Below are 17843 nucleotides of genomic sequence, written 5' to 3' on the forward strand. Positions count from 1 at the left end.
ATAAATTAATTTTCATACTTTATTTATTTTTAAATAATTAGAGGGGTTGGGTTAGGCTAGTTCGGGGTTAAAAAACATAAACCTAGCTTGGTTCAAAATAAGTAGGTCACTGAGCCTATGAACACCTCTAGTTGAACATTCTTACTAAAAATTTTCAATTAGAAGTGTTCCTGAGTTGAACCGGACTAAGATTATGTGAGATATTAATACGTTTTATGCTTGTCCAAGCTCGCTTTATACTCACCCATGTTATTTTCTATTTCTAAAAATATATATTGTTTTAAATTTAATCTTGAATATTTTTTATATTCTCCATTTATTAAAAGTTTAAATAAATACAACTTAAAATATTTTTTAATGTTTACATTGTAATATTATATATTATTATAGGTATAAATTACTTACTGTATAATATAATATAATATAATATAATATAATATAATATAATATAATATAATATATTACAAACACAGAAAATAGGTAGGGTCAAGCTTGAGCCTTGAACATTTAAGATAGAGCTTGACCTATATTTTAAATGAACTTAATTTTTTTTCCTAAACCCTCTTAAATTTCAAGTTGAACTTCGAGTTTGGACGATAACCCGACTTTTAAATAGATCTAATTTCAATACTAAACCTTGAACTCTATATAATTTTATTGTATCTATAATATATTTAAAGCTTTTGACTGAATATATTAAATGTCAATTAAACCTCTGATTAAGTAATGTTTAGAGTTAATCAAACACTAATATTATTATAAGTATGACTTCATCGTAAGACCATTTTTAAATCTTGAACTCTATAATTCTCACTAAAATTTTATTTAATTAAAAACTATATTTTCAAATAAATATAATCTTTTGTCCACATGATAATTTAATATTTAAATAAAGATTTACTTAAAATTTTAATTTACGTGAAAGATTCTAGTCACAATTAGGATCACAAATTTTTAACTGCCAAGTTCAAGGCCGTAATCCTCTTCGGATTAGTAAATTATTGGACCCTAGCGGTCCAACAACATATTCCAAATCGTGGCAGAAACACAAGATGGGGCAGAAGTGATGAACTCACTTTATGCTTGTAAGCTGGGATTGATCTCAACTTTAAAATTTTGTTTAAGTTGGTTGATATTTACAAATGTTTAATTTAAATTTATTTTAGATTCATTGTATTTTTTTAAATTTAATATTTAATAATTTTATATATTTTTTATTTATTAAATTTTTTATATAGTAATTTTAATATCTTTTATTACTTATATTGGACTAGAATTATATATTTAACATAAATTTATTTGTTATGTGTTATAAATTATATAATATATAAAAATAATATAAAATTTATCAACTTAACAAAAAGAGTTGGATTGGGTCGGACTCGAACCTTGAATGTTTAAGCTTTTGCTCAATTTATATTTTAAATCAGCCTAACCTTTTTGCACAAATCTATTTTTCAAACCGAACATTATTGTTCAAACTTTTTCAAATTTCAGATGAACCTTCTGGTTTGAACAAGTAACCCATGAACAAATATAGGCAGAACCAAATCCTCTAGATATTTTATAAGAGATGAAAAAAACAAAAGTAAAAAAATAGTGATTTTTTTTTTGTAAAAAAATATTTTTTCCCTTAAATCCAAGCCATTTTATTTCAAATATAAGAGGAAAAAAAACATTTTTGTTACTTAAACTAATTGTTTTATTTTAGGTAACTTAATCCAACAAACAAAATATTTAGTTGGTTTACTTTTATTATTTGTAATTTAATTTCTCTATTTTAAAATTTTTAAATTTAAGTTCCATTGTTAGCCCAATTAAAAAATGCTTTTAAGTCTAGTGCTCTTTGTACATTTGAAATTTAATCTCTTAATTTTTCTAATTTAAAAATGCAAGTTCAATTATTAATTCTGTTATAATTAATTTGTTAAATGCAGGTCTATTTTAACGTCATTTTTCTAGTTATATAACTATTGAAGGAGTATTTTTGTTAAATTTTAAAATGTTATACCAACAAATTAAAAAAAAAGAGTAAAGGTGTTAACAATTGCAAAGTATAATAACTAAATTATAAACTTAGGAAGAGTGTAAGGACTCAAAAGCATATTTTAACCGTAACATAATTATCGAATATTGGAGAAAAATAATTGCAAAACACGTTGAGAAGCGGTGGCACCCCCTCGCATGTGAAATAAGAGACAGATGGAGCAAGCACGTGAACAACTCAAAGGAAAGGCGATGACTAATTTAGCTTCTACTCAGAGAGTCACATGGCTGTTGACTCGGACGACACTTAACCATATTTTTTGTATATCATTTTTTCCCCACCCACTGCTAGGACCATCCCACTCACGAAGGCAAGGCCGAGCGAAAAGAGGTTTCACGTGCCAACTCAGTGAAAAGGTGGATTTGAGTCCGGAAATGACAATTTCTCGCCACATCTCGTTCCCAATTCCATGCTCCTGTATGCTTGGCTCATGTTAAGGGACGATTTAATTTGGGTAAACTACGTGGAAGGTGATTAAATTATTAGTAAATTTATGTTTTAATTATTTAATTTTAAAAAGTTATAAAATAGTTATTGAATTATTCAAAAATTTCTATTTAAGTTATTGGACTGTTAAAATTATTATTGCATAGCATTCTCTGTTTGCATCACTTGCACCAATTGAAAGCTCCACTTCCTCTCTTTTTCTATAGTTCATTTTTTATGAAACAACTTTGAAAGTCATGAATTTACAAACTAAAATCTAAACAACTTTATTCTCTGATATTTGATATTGATTGTTAGATCGACTTGGATTTAAGGTGTGCTCTTCTAATTGTCAATGGGTACTGATCCACTAGATTGATTGTTGAATCGTCACTTGGAGCTCGCTAGCTAGACTTAAAAAAATAAAACTTAACAGTCTAATGACTTAAATGATGACTTTTGAATAGTTTAGTGACCATTTTATAACTCATTGAAATTGATTGAATAAAACATAAACTTACTAATAGTTTAGTGATTTTGGTGCAGTTCACTCCCCAATTTATAACAATATTGAATAATTTAAATATTTTTATGAAAATAATTATTAGTCTAATTATGATTTTAGTCCTTTTATCATGTTGAAATTTAGGATTTAATCCATTTAGTTATTATTGATACAATGCATAGAACAACCTATAATCCCACCACAACCCTTAAATAGAGGATAAACGCTCTTCATGTGCTTGAACCAACGTCATTCGGCACATGCAATAATGTCGATACTAATTAAGCATAGCTATTAAAATTTAGGCTTACATGAAAAATATGTATCTAAACTTTACAACTTTTCTCGTTTAAGCAACTAAAGTTTTTTTTTTGTCAAAGTAGGTACCTAAAATTTTATTATATTACCACTTCAAATATCAACAGTCAACTCTAGCTTAAAAAAAGCTTTGAACCAATCAAATTATTACACATGTCATTATTTCATTAGTTAAGAGGGTTTTTTAATTGGAATTAATTTAAATATTACATATCATATTTGATTGGTTCGAATATTTTTTCAAGGAGAATTAACAGATGATAACTAAAATGATAACGGAATAAAACTTTTGATACCATTGACAAAAAAAATTAATAACCTAAAATAAATTGTATAATTTATGTATCAACCTAATTACAAGTGTGATGATATATTTAGTGATTTGCAAATTACGATTGGAATATTCAACACAAAGATCAAACAAAACCATTTTTACGCAAGGATAATTTTGGACCCACAAATTACGTCTTATCTTTTTTATTTCATTTAATTTTCCTGGCCATTTCTTAATTATTTCCAGAGTTATTAATGTGCTTAGTACTGTGTAAATTTGGATAAATATAAAATCTGGTGGGGATATAAGATATTAGAGGGAGAAAAAAGGAGCTTTGTCTTAATTTTAACCTTGACATTAGACCAGACGAGCAGCCCCCTTTTTCATTTATTTTTTAAATAAATTATTTCTTTTTACTTTTATGAAGTTTGTCTTCAAGCCTGTGGCTTTCTTTGTTGTCAAATTCCTACCTTAAAGTTTATGTTTCGATAAATAGTGCATCAGAATTTTATTTTTGAAGCAACAATTACTCAATCGTGAAAGTATATGGTCATCTTACTATGCCAAACAATAAATATATAAATAAAAATTTGAATTCCGGATTTAATAAATAAAAATAAATCATGTTTTTTAATTATTATTTATTTATTTTTTGTTATAGTGTTAGTCATTATTTGTCCTGATTAAAACTGAGCAACTCGTATACCACACAATTCGTTTGTAAATTTTGCTAATATGTGGTTTGTCAACATGTTGGCGGACCCATGTCAGAAAGACACGTGTTGATCCTAAGGGAAAGTATGTGTTAGCGCACATGAGACCTAGTTAAACCTAGTATGTCACATCAAATGACGGAACTTATAAATATGAAAATGGATCTTCAAGGGAGCGAGAGAAAAAAACAACCGCTCAACAATTTAGCCATCATCCGTCCGAATCTAACCCGTTATTCGATTAAAATCGAGCAGCTCGCATACTACAAAGTTTCCCTGTAGGCTTCCTTAACACACAATTCACTAACATGCTGGCGAACCCATGCCAGGAAGACACGTGTTGGTCCTAGAGAAGAATACGTGTTGACGCACATGAGATCTATTTAAACCTAGTACATCACATCAAAGAGACGTACCTTATAAATATAAAAATGGACCATCGAGAGAGGGAGAGAAAAACAATTACTCAACAACTTTTAATTTTATAAGTGTTTCCTATTTATTTATTTTAAAATTTTAAATATAATTTAATTATACACTGTAAAATTTCAGCCTGGAGTTAAAAGTTACGATCACCTGTTTAGAAAATAATTATCATTGTAAACAATGATTTTGTGAAATCGGCTAAACTCATTGATTTTCCACTATTGCTTTGGATCCGGCGTCGTTTTTTTATCTCAAGTAAGATCATCGTAAGATTTGAGTGTTGTATAAAGATTGTGAAATTAACTCATTGCGATCTAATTCAAACTCATGTTTAGTAATATCTTTTTTATTTAAACTTAAGTATAATATATGTTTATTTTAATATTATTTAAAAAATAAAATAAATTTACAGATTGACTACAAACAAGTGATTGGGTAGATTTAGATAAGCGGTGTATTTACTTGCAATTAGTATAAAACAGACTAACGATAATATAACGTGAGACAAAAAATAAACTAAACGTACTGCACCGTCTATCCAAACTACACTAAGTCAACTAGCGAATATTTTTAGCTATTTTTATCAAAATCCTACTAATTTTGATTCCTCACAAATGGTGAATATTTTAAATAAATATTAAATTTTAAAATGTTTTAGTTAAACAATTTCATTATAGTTTTTTTATAGTAACTATTCTTTTTGACACAATATCTAAAATTATTTATAGCTTCTCCCCACCTATAATAGAATGATAACACGCTTCAGCACACTTGAATCCACGTTCTATTGTATTTGCAACGGTACCCATGCTAATTAAGCTAAGACTCAATCGACATAAAGTATTGTCTTTCAAGTTGTTGCAATAGTAACAATGTCAACTCAAATAAGACATGATCAGCAAAATTTTAAAATATTAATATTGTATCAATTAGATAATTTCACTAGCCTATCATAAATTAGGCATTAAAATGATAATTTGAATTTAAAGTGAAGCATATTTAGAATACATGCATTAAATCGTGATCACATTTACTAATATTTATCCAAGAAAATCACATTTACCAATATAGTTTGAATCAAATGTATTAAAAATACAAACAATGCCAAGTTAATCACTAGATAAAACAATCTAATTCGCAACATATTAACCGTTTAAAGATTCAATTAGAATGTTTTAAAATTGGAATCACTTCAAGGAGTAAAGCAATATTTAATCTCTAAGTTTAGTATTTTTTTTCAAATTAGTCTCTAATATTTTTTGTTCACATTAGTCGTGTAACTTGGTAACTTATTCCAATTTTGATCAATATGACGACATGACTCTTTGATACAGTGCAATGTCATCAACTAAAAGAATATAAATACTTTTTATAAAAAAGTTCAAGTGATGACATAGTATAATCTCAAATTACCACGTCATAATAAGGACCAAATTTGGGAAAAGTTGTCAAGATCTGAAATCAAAGTCAGAGGCGAATCTAGGGGCTGGCATGAGCCCCAACCTCCTTAAAATGAAAAAAAATGCTATTTAGGTCATTTAAAAATTTTTAAAATTTTAATTAAAAAAGGTAAAATTATACTTTAGCCCCCTAAAATTATAAAAATTTGATTTAATCATTTAAAAATTATAAAGATATAGACTATAAAAAATTAAAATTTTATTCGCCCCTAAAAAATTGTTCTGGCTTCGCCCTGATTAAAGTAGAAAAAAAAGTTTAAAGATAAAATTAAAAAAAGTCAAATTTAGGAACTAAATGTTACATTTTCCCTTATTTTGAGGATGGGTCACGCAATTACCTAATAAATTTTCTAGTTTTAATTTTGTGTAATTTCTCGATACTCGCCAGTTTATTCGCGCTCATTTTTTTATTTTCCAAAATCCCTCTATTTCGAGGGTCCATTTTAACCGGGTTTAAAACTTTTAACCACCATAAACTTCGACGTCACTCCACACTGCACAGTAAAAAGAACTGTAAATTTCAATTTTCAAACCTAAAGCTCTTTTTTTAATTAAAAAAAATCCATCCTCTTATTCTCCCACCAGTCCTTTAGCCTCCCTTCATTTCAATTTCAAGTTTTTTAACTGTTTAATTTTAATTTTCAAAATTTTCTATTATTTTATTGTCTCTCTGCAACTCTTCTTTGTCTTAAAGAAGACGAAACAATCTCTTTCTTTTTTCTCTGTTTTTCTAACTTTTCTTCTAATGTCCATGGCTACAAAGCAACAATAAAGCAAAGTTTATATAAAAATCCTTTATTTTTTTGAACATAGAAATGCTCTTCAATCTTTTGTGTGTCAAGCCATGTGAGTTCACTGACACGGTCTCTTCTTCTTCTTCTTATTTGTATTTATTGTCTTTACTGAGTCACTGACTCAGTGAGTCACATACGGCATTCTCTCTGTCTCTTCTATATGGATTATTCTTATCCGGCAAGAAGCAGCTCGCCGTTATCGTATCGGAAATCTTCGAGTTTTTCGTCCACTTCTTCGACTTCTTCGTTTTTCAGCAACAAACCAATGCATCACATGAGCTCCTCGTCTTCGTCTTCGTTTTTCAACTCGGGGAGTGAATACGGTTCTCGATCCATGTCCGATTCGATGCACTACGGTTCTCAAGGTTACAATGCTCGCCCGCCAGTTGCTTACGGGTCGGATGAGATAATAGGCGAGCCGTTCGAGGCGTCGAGACCGGGGGATAGTATTTCAGTTACAATTCGGTTTAGGCCCTTGAAGTATGTTGTAGATCTGAGTGTACTATGTTAGATCTCATTACAAGATTCGTTTTTTCGTTTTAATTGTTGTGAGAGTCGTATTTTCAGATAATGCAATTCATTCGATCTGTTCTATCACTTATTTTTTATCTGGTTATAGTGAAAGGGAATTTCATAGAGGGGATGAGATCGCGTGGTATGCGGATGAGGATAATATTGTGAGAAACGAGTATAATCCAGCTACTGCTTATGCTTTTGGTAAATGCCTTTTTTTTCTTTTGAATTTTAAAGTTGAAATTTATTGCAGTTTAGTTTGTGTAGTCAATTTCTGCAATTGTTGAATCTATCCACTTGAAAAGTACTGTAATTAGATGAAGAAATATAACGCTTTGTTGGGTTTACTACTTTTTAGTTAAAATGATTTAGCTCAAGTATGATGTTTAAGCCTGCCAAGTGGCAATGAATGTGGATTTTGTATGAACGTTATTTGATTTGGTTTTTACAGACAAAGTATTCGGGCCTCAAGCAACATCGCAAGAGGTTTATGAGGTAGCTGCTAAACCTATAGTGAAGGCTGCGATGGAAGGTGTTAATGGTATGAAATTTGAATTTCTGGAATGTTTATTGACTTCTTTCAGTTGATTTCTATTTGAATTTTAATTAAACAGTATCCAAAGAATAATCTATTTTAAGTCATTTCTTGTCATCTTGCTCAAACATGTTGATCTTTTTCAATTCTGAAATTATAGTTTGTTATTAACTGAAGCTAATATTAACTTGATGGAATTATAGGAACTGTCTTTGCTTACGGTGTTACAAGCAGTGGGAAGACACACACTATGCATGTAAGTATAGTTGTCTCCACAAACTTCTTGCTTTCCGTATAATTACTTAAGAGTATCATAGGAATTCAAGTCTAGTTGTACGTCAATTCTGTTACTTTTTAATAGCAAAATTGCTAGTTTATGTCGTATTGGATTGAATCTTCTTATATGGCAATTTGGGATGAACTCCTAACATAAATAACTGTGGGGTTTCCTTCCTAAATGGTAACAAGTATTCAACTAAATATGGTACTGATTGTACACATTGCAAAATTTCTCTTTTGGTATAAGCATTGCATTTGAGTTTCTTGAATCATTAATCGGTGGAATTCTTTTACCATGCTATATATTTATTTGACAGTTATACTGCATGAACTTAGTAACTTGAGAACCTCAATCTGAATTCCTAAAATTTTCTAAATTTATCCCTTGTGGATGTTAGTAATCACATATATAGTGCGGGTGCTGTATCAGGAAATGTCCATCGATCAGAACATCTTTATTTGTATATAACTAGTAATGAGTCCTAACATATGTTCATATTGATTTCTGATATTATACTCTTTGAATATCTTACAGACTCTGAAGAAGGCAAAAAAAAAAAAAAAGAAAATTCTATCTGTATTTCAGTTAACGTTTAGTTTTCACCAGTTTATTTCTATCCGGGGATTTTCAGTTGCATTAAAACTGTATATTCATTTGGGCCCTTATTGGTTAAAAGACTTTAGTAATACGCTATTTATAAAATTTTAATCACATCACTATTTCAGTCTAATTAATATTAACAGTCCCTGTACGGTATATCCTGAGAATTAACAATCGTTCTCCATCTGTTGTTAATATGAGTCTTATGGGTGTAATCCTATGATATAATACCGTAATGATTCCTAGTCTTACTTTTGACTTGATTTTTTTGATAATATGCTCAGGGAGATCAAAATGCTCCTGGTATTATACCGTTGGCAATAAAGGATGTATTCAGCATTATCCAAGATGTAAGTATTTTGCTGAAAATTATTAGGCCTAAATACAGAAACTGTCAGATGAATGCCTTTTGTCCATTCCTTTTCAGCACATGTTGTTTCTTTAACCTACCCCTGCACTTGTATGATTTGGACTAGTTGGCTCCATTTTGATGCTAGCCCCTATTTTTCTTCTCAATTTTGTTTCATTAGTTATCAACCATATAGTAACATGTTCTGAAGGATGTCAATAGGAATATCATTGCTTTACAAGTTACCTTTAGCACTTATGTAGACTTAAATAATTAAGCTTCCATTCAATGCAAGCCCCCAGTTTTCTTCTCAAATTTTAGTTCATTGGTTGTAGACCATATAATAACATGTTCTGTCAATAGGCTCTACTCAAGTTTATCTCTAGCACCTGATTAACAAATGTTCTTTTGGTGCCATTTTTATTTTTCTTTATTTTTTTCATGTTTCAATGCAATCTTGGGGTTTATTTGTGTTTCATCTTATACAATTGGAATTGCATCCACTGGAGCCACAGGCAACTACTTAGTTACCCATTTCCCATTCAATTTCATTTATTGGTGTTCAAAATCCTTTGCATTGATTATCTTGGACGGTAGTAGTTATACTACTAAATGCTTGAAGTTGCTGCCTAGTTTACTTGATTTGAATTATTTCCCCCAATATGTCTGTAAATTTTGAATAATAACTGTGGTCATAACACAGACCTCAGGGCAAGATTCTTACTCTGTGTGTCATATCTTGAAATCTACAATAATATTGGTGTTGAAAATCTGGTGTATTGATCATCTTGGACAAAATAGCAGTTATGCTACAAAAGTGCTTGCACTTGGCAGTCTAGTTTACTTTATTTGAATTATTTCCACCAACTTTTATGTGTAAATTTTGAATGACTAACTGTGGTCATATCTCAGACTCCAGGGCGAGAATTCTTACTCCGTGTGTCATATCTTGAAATCTACAATGAGGTGAGTTGTACTTTTAACTTTATGATTACATTTTTTGAATTTCTTTCATTTCAAGTTTCTCATTAATGTTGTAATTTATGATGTTACCTTAGTGAGAATAGTTTTGTTCAATTTTTATCATATAACCTGTGGTTCAAATTTTTGGCTTCAGTTCCCTTTCAGTTGGAATTTCTTTTCATATGTTTTTTTTTTGTTATTTTGCTTGTATCCTCAGGTTATAAATGATTTGCTTGATCCCACTGGTCAAAATTTGCGCGTTAGAGAAGATGCTCAGGTCTTTTGCTCAACTTATTCAAAAGTTTACATTGCGTTTATTTTTGTCATCAACCTTGGTCTCGTTCTCTCAAAAAGTCATGTGCAGCTAAGACTCATTCTTCATGTTTAATATCAATCTAATGAATCTTCATTATAAACCCTATGTGGGTGTCCTTGTGCGGAGATTATCCTAAATGGTTCAATAAAGTTGCTGATGGAATGGCTAGCAATTAATGTCAGTTCCATACGTTTGCTTATGTCAGCATTGTCTTTCAGGGAACTTACATCGAGGGTGTAAAGGAAGAAGTGGTTTTGTCGCCTGGGCATGCCCTATCTTTTATTGCTGCAGGGGAAGGTGCTTTCCGGGTTACTTTTGCTGCTTTCCTGCCTTTTCCTTCATATATTTTATTTCACCTGCTATGTGAATAATCAATTTGTGAGATTTTTTCAATTTCTAAGTTTCCATTTGTGTCTTGGTGGACAGAGCATCGTCATGTTGGTTCAAATAACTTCAATCTCTTTAGCAGCCGAAGTCATACTATATTCACATTGGTAAACATTCTTGACATAGGAACTTACTCATTTACCTGTCAAAGTTTTGGGTAACCTTTAAATTTGTTTTAGTTAATGTTCAGTTTATCTCAGACGTGTTTTGAGTTCAGTTTTCTATTGTTCCTGAAGCAAATTGGATGCTTATACTGTATGGGTCCTTTCTTTTCTTTTTGCTTAAAATTTGCAGATGATTGAGAGTAGTGCCCGTGGTGATGAATATGATGGAGTGATCTTCTCTCAACTTGTATGGTTTAATCAATCTTTTATTTTTCAAGAAAGAACATTCCTCTTAATAAATGGCTTGACTTGTTACTTTCTTTGTTCCTTTATTCAGAATTTGATTGATTTAGCCGGGTCTGAGAGTTCAAAAACTGATACAACTGGAATAAGGAGAAAGGAAGGATCTTACATAAACAAAAGTCTACTGACTCTTGGAACTGTGGGTGCCTTGTATTCTTTTTTATGAATATTTGTTACTTTTCCTTGTTTTTATAAGGCCAAAACATACAAAGCATTTCGTATGTCCCTTCAACTACTCTGCAGGATTAAAGCCTCTATTAAGTTGGTGGAGAAAATGAACTGAATCTTGGCAAATATATTTCCTCCAACAGACTCAATGATTACTAATTACAATAAAAAGTCTCAAGTGGATGATAAATTTTTCTTGTCAAATTATTCATCTTTGTCTTTGGTTTTATTTACTGGTGTCTTGACTAGTATTTTTAGTTCTATAATTAGATCATCTGGTTTCAATGTGAAGGTAATAGGAAAGTTAAGTGAAGGAAAAGCTTGTCATGTTCCATATCGTGACTCCAAGCTTACCCGTCTTCTGCAATCTTCACTAAGTGGGCATGGACTTGTTTCGGTGAGTTGATCAGTATCTTACCTGTAGCTGACATTTTTTTCTATTTCTTATCGGTTTGTTAATTTTATCTTCAACATGAAAATTGAAAATTTAATTTCCTCTATCTATCAATTTTTTCTCCATTCTTATTAAGTAATCTGTCTGCAGTTATGTATCTTTTATTGATATGTGACAATTTTTGCCTATTTTGCATTTTTCTGTAAAATTACAGCTCATTTGCACTGTCACGCCTGCATCTAGCAATATGGAGGAAACTCATAATACCCTGAAGTTTGCAAGCAGGGCTAAGCGAGTGGAAATCTATGCCTCACGTAATAAGGTTTTTATAGCCTCAGTGTTATTTCTTTCAGCTAGTTATAGAGAGATACACTTAAGGTCGAATCTTATGCTACTTTCAAAACTACATTTTATTCCAGATTATTGATGAAAAATCATTGATTAAGAAGTATCAAAGAGAAATTTCTGTCCTCAAAGAAGAACTTGATCGGCTAAGGAAGGGAATGGTTGTTGGTGTTAATCATGAAGAACTTTTGAGCTTAAAGCAACAGGTATGGCAATTTCCTTTCTGCAGTCATATATATATATTTTCTGAGTTCTTCATGTTATATGTTGTTTGTGGGACAGTTGGAGGAAGGTCAGGTGAAAATGCAGTCAAGATTAGAGGAAGAAGAGGAAGCCAAAGCTGCTCTGATGAGCAGAATCCAAAGGCTTACCAAGCTTATACTTGTTTCTACCAAAAATACAATCCCTGGAAGTTTGAGCGATTTACCTAGTCATCAAAGGAGGCATTCTGTTGGTGAGGAGGATGTAAGTTCTTTTCTCAATAATTCTAGCCAAAAGCTTAATTCATTCATTCTGATGGTTGAAGAAGACAACACAAATATTCTAAACACAAACATATGTAAAGATATTACCCAGAAAAGGCAAATGATACATTTGATTCAAATGGTGAAAAAGATGAAACAAAAATTCGTAGTTATGAGTTTTACTATCCCTGTCTGCTTTTCTTTTTGAAGACTGTATTATGTAGTCGTGAGTACTTTTTAGGTCTTGGGTTTTAGTCTAATAATATAATATGATTTTAATCCTTTTGGTACTTTTCCTCCAGCAGAAACTGGATCTACGAGTAGGTGATACCTTGCTTATAGATGATGAGAATCAAAAAGATTCTCCATCTTTGGTTTCGGCACTTGTTACTGGTCCATGTTATGAGTTTAAACACAGAAGATCCTCCAGCAGGAGGAATGATGAATTCTCACCAGCTAGCCGTACTTTCACTGAGTCTACTCAAGCGGGTGAACTTATTACTGGGAGTAAACCGCTGGCAGTATGTTCTGCTTTTTTCATTTACTTCTACCTTTCCAAATGTCATTTTGTTATATTTTCCGAAGGGATTCCTTGAATTTCCTTAAATTTCTCTCTTTCTAACTTTACAGTTGGATGGTCTTAGTCCCTCATGATAAGGGCTGCAACTTACAGTTAGATGGTCTAATTTTAAATCTGCATCTTTTCTTTCATGTAGCCTACCAAAAAGATGCACCTTTAGACTTGTTCAGTTAAAAAATTCCTGTACTTACTATATACGACTGTGCTTAACATTATGACATAGAATGTGTAAAAATTTCCTGTTCTTTTCTAGACATTTATGTTTTAGTGGTGCATAATTTCTGCATGGGGTAGAGAGTAGTTTCATTCTTTTATCCTTGATTCCATTTGATTTCCCTTTTCCACTTTAGCTATTTGCAGCTGAAGTTTTACAACCCCTGCCACAATACACAGGGTTTGTGTGCAAGATGATTTTTCAAATCATAGTACCATAGGATATCGTCCTCCATTATTGCATCAGTGAATCGCAATCAGAACTGCCTTCTTTATTCTTGTCTTTGTAGTTTTCTTGAATTGCTGTTGATAATGTAATGATTAAAGCTAAGGCTTCCATTGTTATAGGGCCGGATGACATCAGATCAGATGGACCTTCTTGTTGAGCAAGTTAAGATGCTTGCTGGAGAGATTGCACTTAGCACCAGTACCCTGAAACGGCTGGTGGACCAGTCTGTAAATGATCCTGATGGCTCAAAAACCCAGGTATCTTTTCCTGTCTCACATCTATAGCACATTTTAATTCAATGGTAGGAGAACTGGGGGTAGACTGAAATGATCTATTATTGATCCTTATTCTCCAGTCTATAAATTTTAACATTATCTGTGTATCCATGAGGTTATAAAACCAAGGACAGTGCAACTGGAATAAACTATCAGTTCTTGTACTTCCAGTGTCTGTTTACTCAAGAGTAAACTTTACATAGTTTTTATATAGGTGCTAATTAGCTTTTTTCCTAACACAGATTCAGAATTTGGAAAGAGAGATTCAAGAAAAGAAGAGGCAAATGAGGGTTTTAGAGCAACGCATAACTGAGAGCGAAGCTTCAATTTCTAAAGCAACATTTGTGGATATGCAGCAGGTAGTGTTGTTACCCTGGTTATAGTAATGATGTTTATGCTAATTTTTAAAATTATTTTATGGTAAACTATTTATGAGGGCTTTAATGCCATTGGCTTTTGCTTATCTAATTCTGAATGTTTTCTTGTTACAACAGAAAGTTATGAAATTGATGACTCAGTGTAATGAACAGGGTTTTGAGCTAGAGGTGAGTGTTGTGCAATATTTCTGATATATGGAAAGTGCATTTCATGGATACTGTTTCACCATTGATTAGGGCTTGTTAAACAATGACAATTCATTGTGTATTGTGTTATAAAGTTTGTTCTACTCCTTGTTACAGATCAAATCAGCTGATAACCGTATCCTCCAAGAACAGCTGCAGAACAAGGTGAAAGCCTTGTGTTTGTTGTCTTATTTCCTCCATTAATAAAACGGCTTATCATGTCTCAAATATAAATTTGGTGTTGCATTTGATCCTTCTTTAAGTGCTTCTGGCTTCTTTATAAAATCAATATGTTGTATTTGTTGATAGTTTCTCCATTTATAAATACAGAACTATTTTTCAATTATGGTTTTGGTTGTTGGCAGTGTTCTGAGATCGAGGAATTGCAAGAGAAGGTGAATCTCCTGGAGCAGCACTTGGCATCTCTTTCCGGTGACAAATTATTATTGTCATCCAAAGAGGGAATATCTGAAGAATATGTTGATGAGTTAAGAAAAAAGGTCCAATCTCAGGTAATTTACTTATTGTTGTCTAAAATTTTGGTTTGCAAAAGGTTTATCAGCATGTAGTACTTTGTCTTATTCTTATAATTGATTTTAATGAAATTTTGTGACCATGCCTCCACCTGAACTCACATGATAGGTGCCGGAAAAAAAAGTCATTTTGATCATGTGGTAACTGATTGCTCGTCTCTTTTGGTTTGTACACCTTAGGAATGTTTCAAAACATGATGTTAGTAGTAGCATGTGAATCTCCTTTTGAATGTTGCTTCTACTACTCGACCATAACTCAATAGCATTTCTGGCATGTGAATCTCCTTTTGAATGTTTCTTCATGGGGCCTACACATGGACAATCTCAGTAGGGATTGTCAACCTTACACGGGGTTAGGCAGGAGAACAACTTAACAAAACCCGGACTTTGGTGCTATAACTAGTGTCTAACCTAAAACCAATTAATAGCAAATGGAGAGGCTCAAATTAAATATAAGATCATAAGGAGTAATGCCCCCCCCCCCCTTAATAGATGTGAGATAACACCGCTTAACATCTTCTCTTAGAAATTTCATCAAATTTTAAATTTTGTCAAAGGTTTGCTGAGTAGTATAGAAATGATTCATTAGTGTGCCTTTACAATATGATAATAGCTACAGGTTAAGAGTGAAGGTTTGTTTGTGATTAGTGTAGTCCTTGTCTTCCTTTCATCATCGAGCTGCTCAAATTGGTGTTTTATCTCTCCAGGAGATTGAAAATGAAAAAATAAAACTCGAACAGGTGCAGCTCTCAGAGGAGGCCAGTGGGTTGCGTGTCCAAAATCAAAAACTTGCTGAGGAAGCTTCTTATGCTAAAGAATTAGCATCTGCTGCTGCAGTTGAGTTAAAGAGTTTGGCTGGTGAGGTGACAAAGCTCTCAGTACAAAATGGAAAACTAGAGAAGGAATTAATAGCTGCTCGAGAATTGGCACATTCTAGAAGTTTTGCTAATTCAACTTTCAATGGTGTTAACCGCAAGTACAATGACAGCATGAGATCTGGCAGGAAGGGACGGCTCTCTGGCCGTTCTCAAGACTTTTCAGTAGCGGTTGGTGATGACTTTGAGTCCTGGAATCTTGATCTAGATGATCTAAAGATGGAACTACAGGCTAGGAAACAGCAGGAGGCAGCTCTTAAAGCAGCTCTAGCTGAGAAGGAATTGATAGAAGATGAGTATCGGAAAAAAGTTGAAGAAGCAAAGAAGAGGGAGGAAGCTCTTGAGAATGATTTAGCTAACATGTGGGTGCTTGTTGCTAAGTTGAAAAAAGGAGGAGCTGCTGCTACGCTTGACAGTAATACAGATGAGCCGCACAGTAATGGTACTGATAATATCGAAGATCCGAAAGCAAACAACATCGAGAGTAACAATGTCCTGAAGGAGAGACAAGTTTCTGAAGTGCCTTCAAAACCAGCTAATGAAAGACCCAAAGAAGAACCTCTGGTTGTACGTCTGAAGGTTTGATCCTGTACCGACTTTTAAGCACCGTATCTTTGTTCTGACTTCAGTTTTCCATTTTCTTCACTCGACTCCTGGCCCATAGACTGTTCTAAGATTTTGTAACAGCATGTTTGTTCCCGTTTCAAAACTAAAGTCGGTCTACACTTGCAGGCTCGAATGCAAGAGATGAAGGAAAAAGAGCTCAAGTCCCTTGGAAATGGAGATACTAATTCCTATATTTTGTAAAGTATATTTTGAGTCACCCACTGCTCCTCTTTTCTCTCGTGTCGTCATTTCATTGTAAGTGATTCTCTAAGCCATACCGTATTTTTTCTTGCCACTAGTACTTATATTTTTTGAAATGTTTATGTTTTTCATTTTTGCAGTATTTAAATCTTGTTGGCTTGCTTGTTCTGAGTGTCCAATTTGTGGCACAAAGATTGCGGAATAGACTTTTTTGCATTTCACTTCATGACACAACTATATATACCCTCCTAATGAAAGGTCATGCAAATTATCCCCACATTCACCTATGTTAGCCCGACTTCTCATTTTCATTAACGTCCAACATCGTGTATACATATTTAGATAGGTATATGGAAAAAGAAACTTAGGATACGTGCCCAATATTTACCTCCAAGTCCACAAAACATATAGATTATCGTTCTTCTTGAATCGTATTCACATCAATACGAGAGCTGTTCGGATCATGAAATTTTGACAAATTTAATCTTTTTTTTTTTGCAGGCTTGAGATAACCTGTTTCCTATTTTCAGTGATAAGCGGGTATCAATTCTTTCTTTAATTTATCTGTGTAACTGTTAAGGTTAGTGTACCAGAAGTTTGTTTTCTCCTTCACTGAGAAGCAGCTGTAAAAATAAATAAAGAGATTTAAGGTTAAAAATATTTTTGAAAAAGAAAAAAAAAAGGTTAATTCATTAAAAATTGCAGATACAAGGTGTTGCTTTGTTTAAAATTCACGGCAAAGGTTGTGATCTGTCTTTCAAAACTTTTCAATTGCTTTGTACAGAAACGATTTATTAAATGTTCTTTTTTCTCGCTTATTTTGGTTCATACATCTTATCGAAGATTAATTTGAACTTTCTTGCATGATTCTTTTAATCTAATGAAGGGAAATTAAAGTTATTTTCTTGCGTCATATTTGATAAATTAGAGAAGCTTAAAATAATTATTTCAATCAAAATATAGTCTTGAACTCCATTAATTCTGCTGAGGGAGTTATAACTTCATTAAAAAAAATTTGTTAAGTGACGTTTGTTAGTGGCCAACAAATTTTCAATGGGTTGATATTTGTTCCCTCAACAAAAGA

At 32.1% G+C, this 17843-nt stretch overlaps 1 protein-coding gene across 5 annotated transcripts; it reads left to right on the forward strand.

Moving 5' to 3' along the window:
• The first annotated feature begins 6772 nt into the window (after positions 1–6772).
• On the forward strand, positions 6773–17577 carry LOC107928918 (kinesin-like protein KIN-7D, mitochondrial). Of its 5 annotated transcripts, none has more exons than XM_016860210.2 (24): positions 6773–7443; positions 7583–7680; positions 7928–8017; positions 8215–8267; positions 9176–9241; positions 10153–10206; positions 10421–10480; positions 10738–10816; positions 10946–11013; positions 11201–11257; positions 11348–11452; positions 11774–11878; positions 12090–12197; positions 12295–12426; positions 12503–12685; positions 12987–13205; positions 13826–13963; positions 14224–14340; positions 14476–14526; positions 14662–14709; positions 14910–15056; positions 15785–16531; positions 16685–16813; positions 17261–17577. In XM_016860210.2, the coding sequence occupies exons 1-23, from the start codon at positions 7124–7126 to the stop codon at positions 16757–16759; spliced, it is 3120 nt and encodes a 1039-aa protein (XP_016715699.2). In that variant the 5' UTR covers positions 6773–7123; the 3' UTR covers positions 16760–16813; positions 17261–17577. The 5 variants fall into 5 exon arrangements, with proteins under 5 accessions (XP_016715699.2, XP_016715700.2, XP_040942537.1 ...); XM_016860211.2 differs by having other exon boundaries at positions 12990–13205; XM_041086603.1 differs by having other exon boundaries at positions 12990–13205; positions 15818–16531.
• The last annotated feature ends 266 nt before the right edge of the window (positions 17578–17843 follow it).

Source organism: Gossypium hirsutum, chromosome D01, assembly GCF_007990345.1.
Source record: "Gossypium hirsutum isolate 1008001.06 chromosome D01, Gossypium_hirsutum_v2.1, whole genome shotgun sequence".
Lineage (NCBI taxonomy): Eukaryota > Viridiplantae > Streptophyta > Magnoliopsida > Malvales > Malvaceae > Gossypium > Gossypium hirsutum.